The following is a 17,759-nucleotide window of genomic DNA, read 5'->3' as shown; positions in this document are numbered from 1 at the left end:
ATCAAATAAATTGGGAATTGTATTATATTCATGGGAAATTTCCACGAGCGCTCTTCTAAGCCTAGACCACAGGTGTTGAACACAAGGTCGCCACTTCATTTTATGTGGCCCACGTAAGCAAATCATTTGCATCAACTTCCATGATTCTTCCTAAAATCAATACCAAAATTTCAACTGGTCATATGTAATAAGTAATAAGTGGAGATATTGCAAGCATTTTTGAGTTACCAAACTCCGTTTTTACTATACTTGAATAATAGTTGGAACAAATTATTATTGTTGACTTAAGATTTCAAAACTATTTATCCATCAGTTTGTTATGTTTATGTAATACTGTGATGAGGCGATGAAACATTTATTTAATGGTTTCACAGTCAGCCTCCAGGTCGGCATTGTAAATGAGAAACTGGTCTCAATGCCTTACCTGGTTAAACAAAGGAAATTAATGGCTCTCACCGCCATTGGAACTATTATAGTGGGACATAGGGCTGTGGGCCACCCCAAATGAAAAATCCAAAAGCAATTGTCCTTATCATCTTTAACAGAAATCTGTAATGTAGCAGTTCTCAAATAACTATCATTTAGATAAATGTTGATGGATTGGTTTTCGCATGTTTAATAAAGTCAAAGAATGTCAAAGTGGCCCTTGCATCCTTTGATTTTTCAATATACGACGACCCCTGAAGGAAAAGGTTTTGACACCCCCGGGTTAAGATGATCAAGAGCAGTTGAGGTAAAAGTATCTCTAAGTATCTCCTTTACATAGAACTGTGTGATTCTTTTTGTTGCTGCAAAGTTATTCTGCATGTTTGTGTGACACCCACTACTTCCACACTGACACCTTTGATCAGTTAAAGGATATAAACACATCAGACTGAACATAAATGAGGCATTCAGCTGTTTGCTTTCATTAGGCTCTTATTTCGTCCTCTGGTGCACGCTGCACTGTCGATCATAACATGTTAGACTGCTGTCTTTCACATTCTGCGGAAAAAAGTCGATAAGGGGCATTTCAGGTTTTATTCAGATCAGTTACACTTTTCTGTCAAACTCAAAGCCAGGTGACTCATGATTCATGTTTAAGCATACTTTTTAAATATCTTTTTGCCATTTACACTTACTCTTCTTCTCCATCTGTTGTAGGTACTTCGGGGAGCTCAGCTCATAGCAGTGGCATCAGCTGAAGGGGGGGCAGCAGCGGTCGAGGGCACCTCTCTCCCTCCTGACATTCAAGTGCAGTATGTCCAACTCGCCCCTGTCACAGATCACACAGCTGCAGTCCAGGTAAATAAAAAACACCCGTCTCCAACTCTGCTATGCTCTTGTACCTAGTGTAAGCAGTTGCTTAGTAACACAGTCACTGGGTAGCATTCCAAGTAACCTAAACGAGCAGTTAGTAGCGCACAGAAATCCACTAACGTTGTTCTTCTAAAACCATCCATCCATTTTCTACCGCTTATCTGAGGTCGGGTCGCGGGTCAGTAGCTTTAGCAGGGACGCCCAGACTTCCCTCTCCCCAGCCATTTCATCCAGCTCTTCCCGGGGGATCCTGAGGCGTTCCCAAGCCAGCCGAAAGACGTATTATCTTGAGTGTGTCCTGGGTCGTCCCCGGGGACTCCTCCCGGTGGGACGTGCCCCGAACTCCCATGCACCCTCGAGGACCATGCCGAGGATGCAGAGCTGGTCCACTGTTCCACACCCAGGACGAAAACTACACTGCTCCTCCTGAATCTGAGATTCGACTTCCCGACAGACCCTCCTCTCCAGCACCCCTGAATAGACCTTACCAGGGAGGCTGAGGAGTGTGATCCCCCTGTAGTTGGAACACACCCTCCGGTCCGGTCCACCTTCTTAAAAAGGGGGCGACCACCCCAGTCTGTCAATCCAGAGGTCCCAGATATCCATACGATGTTGCAGAGGCGAGCTTTTTAACCACCTCGGTGACCTCAACACCAGAGATAGGAGAGCCCGCCTCAGAGAACCCATTCTCTGCTTCGTCATGGGAAGGCGTGTCGGTGGAATTGAGGAGGTCTGCAAAGTATTCTCCCCACCGGCTCACAACGTCCTGAGTCGAGGTCAGCAGCGCCCCATCCACACTATACACAGTGTTGATGGTGCACTGCTTCCCCCTCCTGAGGCGCCGGATTGTGGACCAGAATTTCCTCGAAGCCATCCGGAAGTTGTTTTGCATGGCTTCACCAAACTCCTCCCATCAGCTGTCTCAGGAGTCCCACAGGCCAAAAAGGCCCGATAGGACTCCTTCTTCAGCTTGACGGCATCCCTCACCGTTGGTGTCCACCAACGGGTGCGGGGATTGCCGCCACGACAGGCACCGACCATCTTACGGCCACAGCTCTGGTCGGCCGCCTCAGCAATGGAGGCGCGGAACATGGTCCACTCGGACTCGATGTCTCCCTCCTCCCCGGGAACATGAGCAAAGTTTTGTCGGAGGTGGGAGTTGAAACTCCTTCTGACAGGGGATTCTAACAGACGTTCCCAGCACACCCTCACAATACGTTTGGGCCTGCCACGTCGGACCGGCATCTTCCCCCACCATCAGAGCCAACTCACCACCAGGTGGGGATCAGTTGACAGCTCCGCCCCTCTCTTCACCCGAGTGTCCAAGACATGCGGCCGAAAGTCTGATGACACGACCACAAAGTTGATCATCGAACTGCGGCCTAGGGTGTCCTGGTGCCAAGTGCACGTGTGGACACACTTATGCTTGAACATGGTGTTCGTCATGGACAATCGGTGATGAGCACAGAAGTCCAATAACAGAACACCGCTCGGGTTCTGATCGGGGGGCCGTTCCTCCCAATCGCGCCCTTCGAGGTCTCACTGTCATTGCCCACGTGAGCATTGAAGTCCCCCAGCAGAACGATGGAGTCCCCAGCGGGAGTGCTCTCCTCCAAGGACTCCAAAAAGGGTGGGTACTCTGAATTCCTGTTTGGTACATAGGTACAAACAACAGTCAGGATCCGTCCCCCCACCCGAAGGCGGAGGGAGGCTACCCTCTCGTCCACCGGGGTGAACCCCAACGTACAGGCGCCGAGCTGGGGGGCAATAAGTATACCCACACCTGCTCGGCGCCTCTCACCGTGGGCAACTCCAGAGTGGAAGAGAGTCCAACCCCTCTCGAGAGGACTGGTACCAGAGCCCAAGCTGTGTGTGGAGGCGAGTCCGACTAGATCTCGTCGGAACTTCTCAAGCTCAAACACAAATGCAAGAGACAAGGATCTCTGTCTTGCTGAAAAATAGTAAACCCCGGATAAAAGCAAATGTAATTAAAACATCAATGTAAACAACAAGCTTTAATGCAAAACACAAAACGGAGTGGACTGCACAATTTATGATTCTGGAGGAAGCGCAATGCATAGTTTGTAACTTAAAGGTACCATATTTTACCAAACCAACTTTTTTTGCCCAGTGTCGTTCTTATTGTTGAGTCATGAACACAGACCTTAACTGAGGCAAGGGAGGCCTGCAGTTCTTTAGATGTTGTCCTGGGTTCCTCTGTGACCTCTGTGAATTTTCCTGAAGGTTTGTTTGTTCGATGCAAACGTGGGATTTCTTGAATATTCTTTTAATGTCCACCGGCCAGCGTCTCTAACCACCAATGGTGGGTGACCGTGTTCCATTCTTCTACAGTCATTAATCAGTTCCCCCCCCCCCCCCCATGCGGCTGGTTGAGGGTCAGGAAGCAGGAATGCAGAAGTTTATCAGTTCTTGGGTTTCCTCTGGCAACTGGGCCATGGGTGTGTCTGCAACACCAACCAGTGTGCCGTGGCACATTAGTGTGCCATGAGCGATCTTCAAGTGTGCCGTGGGAATTTATTATCAAATTTTACTTAACTCCTCAAAAAATTATTCATTCACAAGAAATAATGTATCTTTGTTCCTCTATTTATGCCAGTGAGGCAGAGTGACAGACAGAACAAATAAATGCTCTTCTATTAGATGGCCGAAGTACATACAGTAATTACTGTGTATCTACTTTTGTGCCATTTTTGTTTGTGGGTGTGCCGTGAGATTTCCAATTGGGAAAAAATGTGCCTTTGCTCCATAAAGGTTGGAAATCACTGCTCTAGTCAGGTCCATCCATCCATCTATCTATCCATTTTCTGAGCCGCTTATTCTCACTAGGGTCGCGGGAGTGCTGGAGCCTATCCCAGCTATCTTTGGGCAGGAGGCGGGGTACACCCTAAACTGGTTGCCAGCCAATCGCAGGGCTCACATAAACAAACAACCATTCGAACACACATTCACACCTACGGGCAATTTAGAGTCTTCAATTAACCTACCATGCATGTTTTTGGGCTGTGGGAGGAAACCGGAGTGCCTGGAGAAAACCCACCCAGGCACGGGGAGAAGATGCAAACTCCACACAGGCGGGGTCAGGATTTGAACCACGGTCCTCAGAACTGTGAGGCAGACGCGCTAACCAGTCTTCCACCATGCCGCCCTAGTCAGGTCATGTACAACCCCAATTCCAATGAAGTTGGGACGTTGTGTAAAAACAGAATACAATGATTTGCAAATCATGTTTGACCTATATTTAATTGAATACAATACAAAGACAAGATATTTAATGTTCAAACTGATCAACTATTGTTTTTAGCAAATAATCATTAACTTAGAACCTTATGGCTGCAACATGTTCCATAAAAGCTGGGACAGGGTCATGTTTACCACTGTGTTACATCACCTTTTCTTTTACCAACATTCAATAAACGTTTAGGAACTGAGGATACTAATTGTTGAAGCTTTGTAGGTGGAATTCTTTCCCATTCTTGCGTGATGTAGTACAGCTTCAGCTGTTCAACAGTCTGGGGTCTCCGTTGTCGTATTTTACGCTTCATAATGCGCCACACATTTTCAATGGGAGACAGGTCTGGACTGCAGGCAGGCCAGTCTAGTACCCACACTCTTTTACTACGAAGCCACGCTGTTGTAACACTTGCAGAATGTGGTTTGGCATTGTCTTGCTGAAATAAGCAGGGGGCTGACCCGGGGCTGTTGAACAGCTGAAGCTGTACATCAAGCAAGAATGGGAAATAATTCCGCCTACAAAGCTTCAACAATTAGTGTCCTCTCTCCCCAAACGTTTATTGAATGTTGTTAAAAGAAAAGGTGATGTAATACAGTGGTAAACATGACCCTGTCCCAGCTTTTTTTGGAACCGGTTGCAGCCATAAAATTCAAAGATAATGTTTCTTTGCTAAAAACAATAAAGTGTATCGGTTTGAACATTAAATATCTTGTCTTTGTTGTGTATTCAATTAAATATAGGTCGAACATGATTTTCAAATCATTGTAATCTGTTTTTATTTATGTTTAACACAACCTCCCAACTTCATTGGAATTGGGGTTGTATTCTAAACAGTCAGGTCAAACCAACATTACAACATGACAGAAATAATGGGTGCTAACTTAGTGTAATTGAATTATTTTATTGTAATGAAATTACTTCACACACACACACCAAAAAAATGAACGCAACCTCTCGATGTAACATTTGATATTGTTTTGCATTTGAATCATAGATACATTGATGCATCGGAAGAGTTCTGCTGTGCTTAACATTTTTACTGACTGTCACCAGGATGTGAAACGTTGAAGCCTTTCAAGCATGCTAGCTTAACTTAGCTTGCTAGCCGCTAACATGATAGAGACGCGTTTGGGGACAACACATAACTCAGCAGAGATCAAGTGTGAGTATAAATATTTGTGAATGTAATTAGCGTGTAAACATGTGTACAGTAGAAATGCTGAGAGCATTGGTGAATGTGTGACCACGTGCAGCTGTCGAAGAAATATTTGTAGCTTTTGAAAGAACAATACCATAATACTTTTTCATGGCACTGTATATTTGTAATTACTAAATCATAATTTTCGGACAAACACAGTGAAATTTAATAACTTACTGCGGCACAGCCGATCGACAGCTGTCGAAGAAATATTTGTAGCTTTTGAAAGAACAATATCAGAGTACAAGAAAGAGGACAAAAGAGGGAGACAGAGAGTTCACTATTGGATGCTGTTTCCAAGCCATCTCTTTGTGCCACAAAGAGCAGTTTTGTTCATTTATTTAGGTGGTGTGGCAGAGGGTAAGTGTAAGCCTTTCAACCAGAGGGTCGCTGGTTTGTATACCCGCCTGAGCACGTCATCGTTGTGTCCCTGGGCAAGACACTTAATCCACATTGCTAAGAATGAATGCGGCTGGATGTTTGGTGGTGGTTGGAGGGGCCGTAGGCGCAGAATGGCAGCTACGGTTCCGTCAGACTGCTCCAGGGCATCTGTGGCTACACAAAGTGGCTTATCACCACCAGGGTGTGAATGTGGAGTGAATGAATAATGTGTGCAATTGTAAAGCCTCTTTGAGTGCCTAGAAAAGCACTATATAAGTGGAATGCATTAATATTATTGTTATTAACACCATTCTAAAAGCTTTTCCTTGTGGAAACCTCACAGTGCTTCGTTTCTAGCCATTAGTATTTGACTGTTTAGAGCAGGGATTCTCAAAGTTTTTGTCCAGCTAGGGACTCCTTAAGGAGGAGACATTTTTCCAAGGAACCACTCTTAATTGTAACACCAATTAAACAGCTTTTCTCGATGGAAAAAAATGGCCGAACCAGTCAATTCATAGCTGGAATAATATATTAATAAGTTGCTGTTTTCTCCTTTGCTTTATTGCAAAGCAATACAAGTGCATCAGAAAAATCTTCATATTTAATGACCATATTTAATTTTACCTGATTCCCTAAAAAGAAACAACAGGAATTTAGCAAATTTCACCTGCCCTGTCCAGTATGCAGGTATTTACAGTGGAGGAAATAATGTTTCTTGTAGTTGATCATCATGTTTGCACACATCTCTGGAGGGATTTTGGACCAATCCTCTCCAAATCCTTAAGCTTTCGAGGCTGTGCCTTGGCAACTTGAAGCTTCAGCTCCTTCCACAGATTTTCTACGGGATTTAGGTCTGGAGACTGCCTAGGCCACTCCATGACCTTAATGTGCTTCTTCTTTAGCCACTCTTTCATTTCCTTGACTGTGTGCTTTTGGTCATCACCGTGCTGGAAGCCCTATCCATGAGCCATTATAAGTTTTCTGCCTAAGAGGAGGAGGAGGAGGTCACCCAGGATTTCACGGTACGAGGCTCCATCCATCTTTCCCTCGATGCGAGGAAATCAACCTGTCGCCTTTGCAGGGAAACACTCCCAAAGCATAAATGCGTCCACCTCCACGCATGACTGTGGGGATGGTGTTCTTGGGGTTACAGTCAGAATTCCTCTTCCTCCAAACGCTGCAAATTAAACTGATTCCAAAAAGCTTGTTTTTTTTTTTTTTAATGTTTTTCTCATCTGACCACATCACCTTCTCCCAATAGTTCTCTGAATAATTCAGATGTTCATTGGCAAACTTCAGATGGGCCTGTGCATGTGCCTTCTTACAGGCACTGCAGGATTTGAATCCATTACAATATGGTGTGTTGCCAATGTTTTTCTTGGTGACAGTGGTCCCAGCTGCCTCGAGATGATGAACAAGATCCTCTCATGTAGTTCTGGGCTGATGCCTAACCTTTCCCATGATCATCGACACCCCACGAGATAAAATCTTGCGAGGAGTCCAAACTGACGGAGATTGACAGTCATTTTATCTTTCTTACATTTTCAAATTATTGCACCAATGGTCTAGTAACCCATTCTAGCCTTGTGCGGGTCTACAATCTTGTCCCTGATGTCCTGAAAAGGGTCTTTGGTCTTCCTCATGATGGCGAGGTTGGTGTCTGATCGATTGATTCTGTGGACATGTGTCTTTATACAGGTAACAAGTTGAGATACGTGTCTTTCAATCAGCTAACAAGTTTAGATTAGGAGTACTTTCTCAAAGTGAGGGGACTAGTCTGTGCGAGCCCGAATTCTTTATTGATGGTAGGGGATCAAATATGTATTTCACTCAACGAACTGCAAATAAATGTTTCTTTTTTTTTTTTTTTTTTTTTTAAATGTGATTTTCTTTTATATATTATGTCTCTCACTATTAACATAAACCTACCATTAAAATTATAGACCGCTCATGTCTCTGTCAGTGGGTAAATTTACAAAATCAGTGAGGGATCAAATATTTCCTCCACTGTATTTCATAGTCACATTGATTGAATTTTTGGCTAAAAAGTTACTAAATCGCTTTCTATCCACCAAATCGTATTGTTCTAAATGAACCAGTATTGTCCTTGAATTAAATCGGCAACCACAAATTGTGATATGCTGTAAATTCGTTGCTAAAACGAATTGTTACAGCCCAAGTTCCCATTATGATTGTCAACACATAACACTGTATTTGAAATACTGCACCACATCAAACAATCCAACTGTTTGTTTTTTCAACGGATTGATGGAGTTTTTGGTTGTTCTTTTGCAAATACATCAAGCTGTCTGAGGTCTGATCCGTCAACAGCCTGGGCTTGGTTTTAGTTAAGTTTGGACTCTATCATTTGTTAAAAACTTGGTGTCTTTTGTCAGATTTTGGTAAAGATGTGGGGAAATTTGTTTTTATTCAATTGAATTATTAATGTCTTTGTTTGCTACTTCATTTATTCAGTGTGTTCAAGTAGAATCACTTTTTTTCCCCTCCCCCTAACCAACCACTAATTTCTGGACATGAAAAACAACAGTTAAAAAGTATATCAGCAGTTTTAACTGAAAATTTCAAACATGAATCAACGTGATGAGGCACAAAAGGAGCTGAGTGGTACAGAATGTGGTATGACAGTTTGGTTTTTATGTTCAAAACTGTAAACATTGATGATTTATAGTTCAAAGTTCAGCCAAAGGTTAGCACTGGTATGTATCTCTTTGAACAGTGTTGAACTGAGAGAATTACTGTCATCTGTTTCCAAACACGTGGTAGCATTTATACAAGTTCTTGAAAAATTACTCTGGCATTTTGATTTATTTATCTCTGCATTTGCATTTCTCTCCACTGGATAACTTCCCTGTCATGTACAAAATGCAGTGCAATTTCCTCAAGATGGCGATAATCTTTAGAAAATCTTCCTGCGCTTTACCCTCTGCACAGTGGAACCGAGCTACTGCAAAATGCGAACACACTAACTAAAATGCACATATCATTAAATCATGTCAGAACAGTCTCTGAAAAGAATAACAGGGAGATTGTTATCCTTCCAAATGGAGAGTGAGGCCCTTGCCGCGATACTTCATCATGGCCAGAATCCTTGATTTTCAATGAAAATCGTCCATGTGAGTTTTACTTGTCCTCTTTAATAGCAATGCTTAAAATATGTGACATGCTGTGATGCAGCTGTGTTGAGTGTGCTGGCCTACAGGGAGAAAACCCTGCACGTGTGTTTGATGGAACCCCTGGCAGTGACTCACTCCTGTCTGTTATCACGGTTTGCACGCAGACACCATCCACAGTCAGAGGGCAGTCAAATACAAATTGCTAATCTCTTAGTTGTCAACATTGTCAAAATGATCCCCATACAAATGGACCTGAAAAATGACATGCAGTAATATCTATGTCCTTGTTCTCTGCATGCATGCCGATGAATTGTGGAACACGATAGCAGTGTGGTGTATGTATAATGCACAAAAACAGTGCTGTGCTCTGCCATGGTTGATTTGATGAATTCAATTTTCATGGGCGATTGTTTAGTGTTCGACAAAAAGGGTGTTGTTTTCAAAACTTCCACTTGGGGGCCTGGTTTAAAATCAAATCTTCAGGTCAGTTTTAATAATGATGAAAGATCTTCAGGTGATGAAATAGGGAGCTATAATGATATAAAGCTAAATGATTTGAGCCTGTCTTGTCAAAACACGCATGTTTTGGGAATGTGGGAGGAAGTACCCAGAAACAACCCACTCAAGCACGGAGAGATCTAAACATCCATCCATCAGCTTTCTATATCGCTTGTCCTCAATTTGATCATGGGTGAGCTGGAACCTATCCCTGGTGACATTGGTGAGACGTGGGCTACACCCTGGACGGGTCACCAGTCAATCGCAGGGCACATACTGTACAATAATAGTAGCAATATGACAAGTGAAGAATGAATCACAATCTCAAAAAGTACAAGACCTATTCTACTGCCCACACTGCTCTTCCATCCATCCATTTTCCATACCGCTTATCCTCACTCGTGTGATCCCAGCTATCTTTGTGCGAGAGGTTGGATACACCCTGAACTGGTTGCTGGCCAATCGCAGGGCACATATTAACAAACAACCATTCGCACTCACATTCACACCTACGGGCAATTTAGAGTCTTCAATTAACCTACCATGCATGTTTTTGGGATGTGGGAGGATTTGGGTGAGTACCCGGAGAAAACCCACGCAGGCACGGGGAGAACATGCAAACTCCACACAGGTGAGGCCGGATTTGAACCCGGTCCTCAGAACTGTGAGGCAGATGTGCCACCCCAAGTGGGATTTTTACAATGAATTGTATTTCTTTTTCATCACCTCTTCTACTTCTACTAATACCAGATACTGGATATTCTGCCTCTCAGTACAGAATATATTCATAAAATGCCTTTGTGCACAACCACTACTATTTCCTGTGAAAATCCAGTTTACAAAATCCAAGCATGAGCAGCTACTGAATTTGTATTGATTTCACACATAATGAATGCTTCTCTCCCTCTTTTCCATGTCCCAGGCTGCTGAGCTTGCTCCTGCCCTGCAAGCAGACATGGAGGTAAAAGAGACCTTGCAGGGAGAGAACGGTGAGGTGGTCCAAATCGTCACCTCCGTGCCTACCTGAGAGAGGCATCTGGCTTTTTGGACTACCCAAACTTTTGCCCTTCACGGCACTACTGTGCATCAGAGGTCCACCCATGCGAAGAAACTGACAGACATTCAAGTCACCAACCGTTTTTAAGAAATCCCGAACGTCAATCTGAAACGGTGTGAACAAGCCATTTTTTTTGTTGCTGATGTCCCTTGCCAAGCAGATGTCCATAGCGAATGGACTATGATTCTTCAAAATCAGCTGCTGTCGTCGTGGTGTATTCATCTGAAGAAGGAATCATCCCACCCTTGAATCCACGCCGGGATTATTGTCTGTCAGGGGCGGGTGCTGCTTATGCAGAGCATCAGCACATAGACACTTGTTTTCAATGATGACAAATATTAACATGATAAAGTCGAGTAGCTGGCCCCTCCTTTATGGTGTTTAACCCCCTGTATGTTAATGTTCTCATCAAAATGATGGCCACTGGGGTGGAACTTGAAATTTGCTGAGAACGGCTACTTTCACAATGAGTTTGTTTTATCAGTTTTCATAATTGAATCCATATTTTTTCTCCCGGCTGTGAGCTCCTCCCTTCAGTTGCCTCATCATGTTCCCATATTGTTCTGGTTTGTTGTTTGATTTATCTATTTGTTGCTTGCTGGGGGAAATGCTTTTGTTTTGAAAGACGTTGACCATGAAATACGGGAGATGGTGCCAGTATAAGTTTCTTGTAGCATACCAAGGAAAGCCTGAAGGTGTTAATATCCCCAGATTTGTCTTTGAGAATATACATACATGTGAATAAACCATGTTTGTGGTTGTTGTAAAAGTGTGTTTTGACTTTCATTCATGTCCATAAATTGCAAAATGGCTTCCATATGTTTCCAGACGTATGCCTACATTGACAAAAAATTCAAAGGAAGCCAGAAATTGTTCAGAATACACATTTTTAATCGATTGATTTGCCTTCTTGGTGAATATTTAACATGGCAACAAGACCTCTGTATTGGCAGGTTTCTGAACACTTCTTCAATCCTCTTATTACTCGTGTGTGTTGTGGATTGGATAAATGATCCTCAAAAGGCAGTCGGTAAAGAAGAGATAAGCAAGACATTGTGAAGCAGTGTACGGCTTTGAGGAAGTTTCCCATGCTTGCTGTGATGTCATCGTGTATTTTGGAATGGGAGAAAGAAGCAGGCGACAAAGTGAACTTGATAAAACAACATCCAAGTCTGAAGTCTTGACTGCTTCCTCTCGTTTCCCCCTCAGTCTGTTGTTGCTGTCTCTGACCTCAGCACAGCCACTTCATCTTGTCCACTTTGCTCACTCCCCCTCTTATATAACCGCAATGCTATGCAACTCTCCTCTCTCTCATTGAGCGTTACACCCCATTTACTCCTCTTTTAAAGTCTTTTGCTAAGCTGGTTGAGTTTGGAGGGGATAAACTGGTATGTTCATCGCTGTAAAAACAATCCTGGCATTGCTCATTTCAAATGACTCCTCCCAGTGATCTCTCTATGTTGCACTCGGAGCAGGCTCTTCTCTTCACTTTTACAATCCTGGGTCCCATCCAGGTGTTGCTGTGGTTCTCTTAGCAACGGACCCTCTCTCAGAATGTCTCCAAGATAACCTGCTGGAAACAGAAACAAAGCACTTGAGGAAGGAGTATCCTGACTGACGGATGAATAAACAAAGCAAAATGTTCTGCAATTTTTGTTTGGTAGATGACCTTTCTATTGAACAAACCTTGGCAGTAGTATACAATTCAATGGCATTTATGGGATGAGCAGCACAACTCTGTGTGTTGCGCTCATAATCGCCAATCGTGAGTGCCGCCAGGTTTTTCTGGTGTTGCGATTGACTTCAGTTTGGTGGGTTGGATGACCGAAGTCTTATCAGTAACAAGGAAGACACAGGACATGTGTATAACATGTTTGTCCCCAAAAATCATTGTTACAACGGAGAAATCTTCATTTTACTCGTTTGCTATCAACTTTGTGGAAGAACATGAGAGCCTCTGATGACCCTCTTGTCCAGTCTCAATTACCTTTCACATCACATCACAAATGTTCTTCTGGATGAAAGCACAATCATTCTTTCACATGCACTCCAAAATCTTTGGCAAGTTGCTGTAGCTGCAAAAGGGGAACCGACTCCCATATATATATAACTTTTCAGTTATATGAGTAGTCCCAATATTTGTGTTCATACTATGTGTATGTATTTTCCCTCTCAGGTGTGGCCTGATTTAGTATCTGCATAAGCTGTACGCCATAGTTGCTGTTCATCTGCCATCAGAACCTCTGAAGAAAACATCCATCCATCCATTTTCTGAGCCACTTATCCTCACAAGGGTCACGGGAGTGCTGGAGCCTATCCCAGCTATCATCGGGCAGGAGTGTTTTTTTTATTATCGTTATTGGGATGTGGGAGGAAACCGGAGTGCCCGGAGAAAACCCACGCAGGCACGGGGAGCTCATGCAAACTCCACACAGGCGGGGCCGGGGATTGAACCCCGGTCCTCAGAACTGTGAGGCAGACGCTCTAACCAGTGTGCACCGTGCCGCTGAAGGAAACATTATCTTGGAATTTATAAAGATCACTGGACACAACTGATTTATGTGGAGAGAGAAATTACACCAGGACGGCAGTGTTTAAGTTGGACCTCGTCATGCAATCCTATCATTCGAAGCAACACATGCAAACGTAGCTTTCTAAAACATCTCTTTTCTCTCTCTTAGCTCTGTCGTTGCAAATGATCAAGATTCTGTTTATGTGGCTGTATTTATTTATTAAACAACTGTAAATCTTGGAGCAGTGTTTCAGCATGTCAGGTTCTTGCTCTACAGTATATTTTTGTTACATAAACAATACACTTTTAACGATGTTAAGGGTCTAAGTAGTGTAAATACCATTGATGATTCATCGTGTCCACTCTATTATTGTCATGCATGTATTTTATCCATCCATCCATCGATCCATTTTCTACACTACTTATCCTCACTAGGGTCACGGGTATGCTGGAGGCTATCCCAGCTAAATGCGGGCGAGAGGCGGGGTACACCCTGAACTGGTCGCCAGCCAATCGCAGGACACATATAGACAAACAATCATTCACACACACATTAACACCTACGGACAATTACCGGTAAGAGTTGTCAATTCACCTACCGTGCATGTTTTTGGGTTGTGGAAAGAAACCGGAGTACCCGGAGAAAACCCACGCAGGCACGGGGAGAACATGAAAACTCCACACAGGGGAGGCTGGATTTAAACCCGGGTCCTCAGAACTGTGAGGCGGATGTGCTAACCAGTCGTCCACCGTGCTCCCCGCATACGTTTAATTCTTGATTTATTATTTTCTCCCCGTGCCTGCGTGGGTTTTATTAAGTGCCCGTAGGTGTGCATGTGAGTGCAAATGGTTGTTTGTTTATATGCGCCCTGCGATTGGCTGGCAACCAGTTCAGGGTGTACCCCGCCTCTCGCCCAGAGTCGGCGGGGATAGGCTCCAGCACGCCCACGACCCTAGTGAGGATAAGCAATATGGAAAATGAATTAATATATGCAGAGGTGGCTACAGTAGCCAAAGACTGTACTTAAGTAAGAGTACCGTTACTTTAGAATAATATGACTCAAGCAAAAGTAAAAAGTAGTCCTCCAAATATTTACTTGCATAAGAGTAAGAAAGTGCTCAGTGAAAAAAACTACTCATGAATAACTGATGACTAACTTCAGATTTTTATTTTTGTTTATTTATTTTTTTAAATCAGAGCATGAACTTCAAACAAAATTAAACTAAATAATATATGGGAGTCCACACACATCTGCCACCATTAAAATTTTTAAGTGCCCAGAAACCAACACCACATGCATTGGGCCCTAGAGAAACATTCATCCATTTTCTGAGCCGCTTCTCCTCACTAGGGTCGCGGGCGTGCTGGAGCCTAGCCCAGCCAATCGCAGGGCACATACAAACAAACAACTATTCGCACTCACAGTCACACCTACGGGCAATTTAGAGTCACCAATTAATGCATGTTTTTGGGATGTGGGAGGAAATGGGAGTGCCCGGAGAAAACCCACACAGGCACAGGGAGAACATGCAAACTCCACACAGGCGGGGCCGGGGATTGAACCCGGGTCCACAGAACTGTGAGGCTGGCGCTCTAACCAGTCGTCCACCGTGCCGCTAGAGAAACATTATTTGCTTTATTAACTTAAATGACTGAATGAAGAAGCTGCTTGATGGACAAAATTATTGATAGTATGTGTGCATATGTGAGAGAGAGCGAGAGCGAGAGAGAGAGAGAGAGAGAGAGAGAGAGAGAGAGAGAGAGAGAGAGAGAGAGAGAGAGAGAGAGAGAGAGAGAGAGAGAGAGAGAGAGAGAGAGAGAGAGAGAGAGAGAGAGAGAGAGAGAGGTGAGAGGTGTCTTCTGAAGTTCGCAGTGGGTTGAAATATCCATGTTTGGGCTGATGCAAGACTAAAAGCTGTTCTTTTTCGGAGTCTGTAACGTAAACACTCGTCTTTAAGTCTTATCTTACCTCTGCAATTTTGAAGGTAATTTTGCTAAGGCTGGTTGCTGGCATACGCTCATGCTGACTTGTGGTGTGGTCAGTGTTGTACCTGAACGAATTTAGTTTTTTTATTCCTCCAAGAGGGCGGCACGGTGGACGACTGGTTAGAGCGTCAGCCTCACAGTTCTGAGGTGCGGGGTTCAATCCCCGTCCCCGCCTGTGTGGAGTTTGCATGTTCTCCCCGTGCCTGCGTGGGTTTTCTCCGGGCACTCCGGTTTCCTCCCACATCCCAAAAACATGCATTAATTGGAGACTCTAAATTGCCCGTAGGCATGACTGTGAGTGCGAATGGTTGTTAGTTTCTATGTGCCCTGCGATTGGCTGGCAACCAGTTCAGGGTGTACCCCGCCTCCTGCCCGATGACAGCTGGGATAGGCTCCAGCACGCCCGCGACCCTAGTGAGGAGAAGCGGCTCAGAAAATGGATGGATGGATATTCCTCCAAGATGGTGGCACATGCATGCTCGGCGGCTGCTCTCTGTCCCAAACAAATGGTGTTTTCGTGTTTTAGCCCGTCTTCGTCATGTCTACATGTTCCAAGACGCAGATACAGTCGCAAGCTTCTGCTCAACATCGTCAGAACTACTTTCACAGAGTTAAACTCTACTCTCACTGAGGAGCTACGGAACTGCGCGTTGCTCCGGGTGCCTACAACAGCTGCGACACCCACTCCTGCGTAATGCTTGGTGTGGAAGCGCCACGAACGGTGAAGGAGGAAGCAGAAATGGGGCAAGCACGGAGTTATCCGAGCTAGGTTAGCGGCTGAACCACACAAGCCGGCTATTCGCTCCATCGTGTTATCCAACGTACGCTCTCTGGACAACAAGTAACAACAAGTAAAACTGTGGGAGAGTGCTGTGTTTTTGTGTTTGTGGAAACATGGCTTAACAGCAGGATTCCATCCAGACAGCGCCATTCAGCTCGACCGGCTCGCATGCTACCGAGGGGACAGAACTCTCGTGGGAGGCAAGACTAATGGGACGCTATCTTGGTCAGTCAACACTGCTCACCATGACTGGAGTGTATGGCTCTGAAATGCCGGCCGTTTTATTTATTCACTGCCATACTGCTTGTGGCAGTCTATATTCCTCCAAACTCCAGCAATAACAGTAGTAAGGTCGCTAAATGAGCTATACCATCATATCAGTGAACAGCTGACGGCCCACCCAGATGCTTTCCTCATCCGAGCTGGGGACTTTAAAAATGCTGACCCCAAGGTTGTGTTTCCTAAACTGTACTCAAACATTGACTTTCCAACACAGGGAAATAACACTCCTGACAATGTTTTTACCCCCTGAAAGGGGCATCCAAGGCCCTTCCCCTCCCCCACCTCAGACCATCTCACTGCTATGCGAATGCCAGCTTACAGACCACTGGTTAAAGTCTCCCTACCAGAGAGGAAACAGGTACGAGTGTGGCCAGAAGGGTCCCTTAAGGCACTTAAAGACTGTTTTCCCACCACAGACTGGACGATGTTCAAACAGGCTGCCACCTACAACTCCATCACAGACCTACAGGAGTACACAGAGACTCTTACTGCCTACATCAGCAAGTGCATGGATGATGTCCCCACCACTGAGTCCATCACTGTCCGTGCCAATCAGAAGCCATGGCTGTCGGAGGAGGTCTACAGACTATTGAAGGTCCGCAACACGGGTTTTAGGTATGGGGATAAGGAGGGCCTGAGGACAGCCAGGCCCAACCTTTCCCATGGCATCAGGGTGGCCAAGAAGGAGTACTCCAGGAAGATCGCCCATCTCTTCAGTGACAGCAGTGACACCAGGAGTCTGTGGCGAGGTATTCAGACCATTACAGACTCTAAACCCTTATTACAGAACTGCGACAGCTCCACCTCCTTGCTAAATGAGCTGAATGACTTCTTTGCTCGCTTTGAGGCACACAACAGCACCCCTGCACACAAGACTCCACCCCCTCCTGGTGACCAAGTGGTGACACTGACCCGGGACAGCGTGAAAAGATCTTTCGATACGATCAACACACGAAAATCCCCGGGCCAAGACAACAAACTTGGTCGTGCTCTGAAGGACTATGCAGCTGAACTCACCAATGTCTTCCCGGACATCTTCAACACCTCCTTGAGTCAGGCTGTTGACCCTACGTGCTTCAAAGCCAGTCGTCTCCCTCCTGCCTCAATGAATACCGTCCGGTAACGTCATCCCCCCCCCCCTCCCCCCTCGACCCAACCCCCTGTCCTTGGAACCCTTATAGTTTGCATATCGGTCCAACCGTTGACACTGTCTCCACTGCCCTCCACTCTGCCCTCACACTCCTGGACTCTAAGGACTCATATGTCAGAATGCTGTTCATAGACTTCAGCTCAGCATTCAATACCATCATCCCGAAACAACTGATCTACAAACTGGAGCAGCTGGGGCTCGACATTTCAATGTACAACTGGCTGCCT

The 17,759-nt window shown here is 44.9% G+C and overlaps 1 protein-coding gene across 3 annotated transcripts in view; it reads left to right on the top strand.

Annotated features, from left to right (window-relative positions):
* The window catches only part of banp (BTG3 associated nuclear protein), a 74,442-nt gene extending 62,853 nt beyond the window's left edge, over positions 1–11,589 (top strand). For all 3 annotated transcript variants that reach the window (XM_061772822.1, XM_061772821.1, XM_061772823.1), the window contains 2 exons: positions 1,144–1,284; positions 10,686–11,589. In XM_061772822.1, the coding sequence (XP_061628806.1) occupies positions 1,144–1,284; positions 10,686–10,790 (246 nt within the window). In that variant the 3' untranslated portion in view covers positions 10,791–11,589. The remainder of the gene's footprint in view (positions 1–1,143; positions 1,285–10,685) is intronic.
* Positions 11,590–17,759: the final 6,170 nt, after the last annotated feature.

Source organism: Phyllopteryx taeniolatus, chromosome 5 (assembly GCF_024500385.1).
Source record: "Phyllopteryx taeniolatus isolate TA_2022b chromosome 5, UOR_Ptae_1.2, whole genome shotgun sequence".
NCBI classification, from domain to species: Eukaryota; Metazoa; Chordata; class Actinopteri; order Syngnathiformes; family Syngnathidae; genus Phyllopteryx; species Phyllopteryx taeniolatus.
Note: the sequence above shows the minus strand (reverse complement) of the source record. Positions and strands in the feature narration are given on the sequence as shown.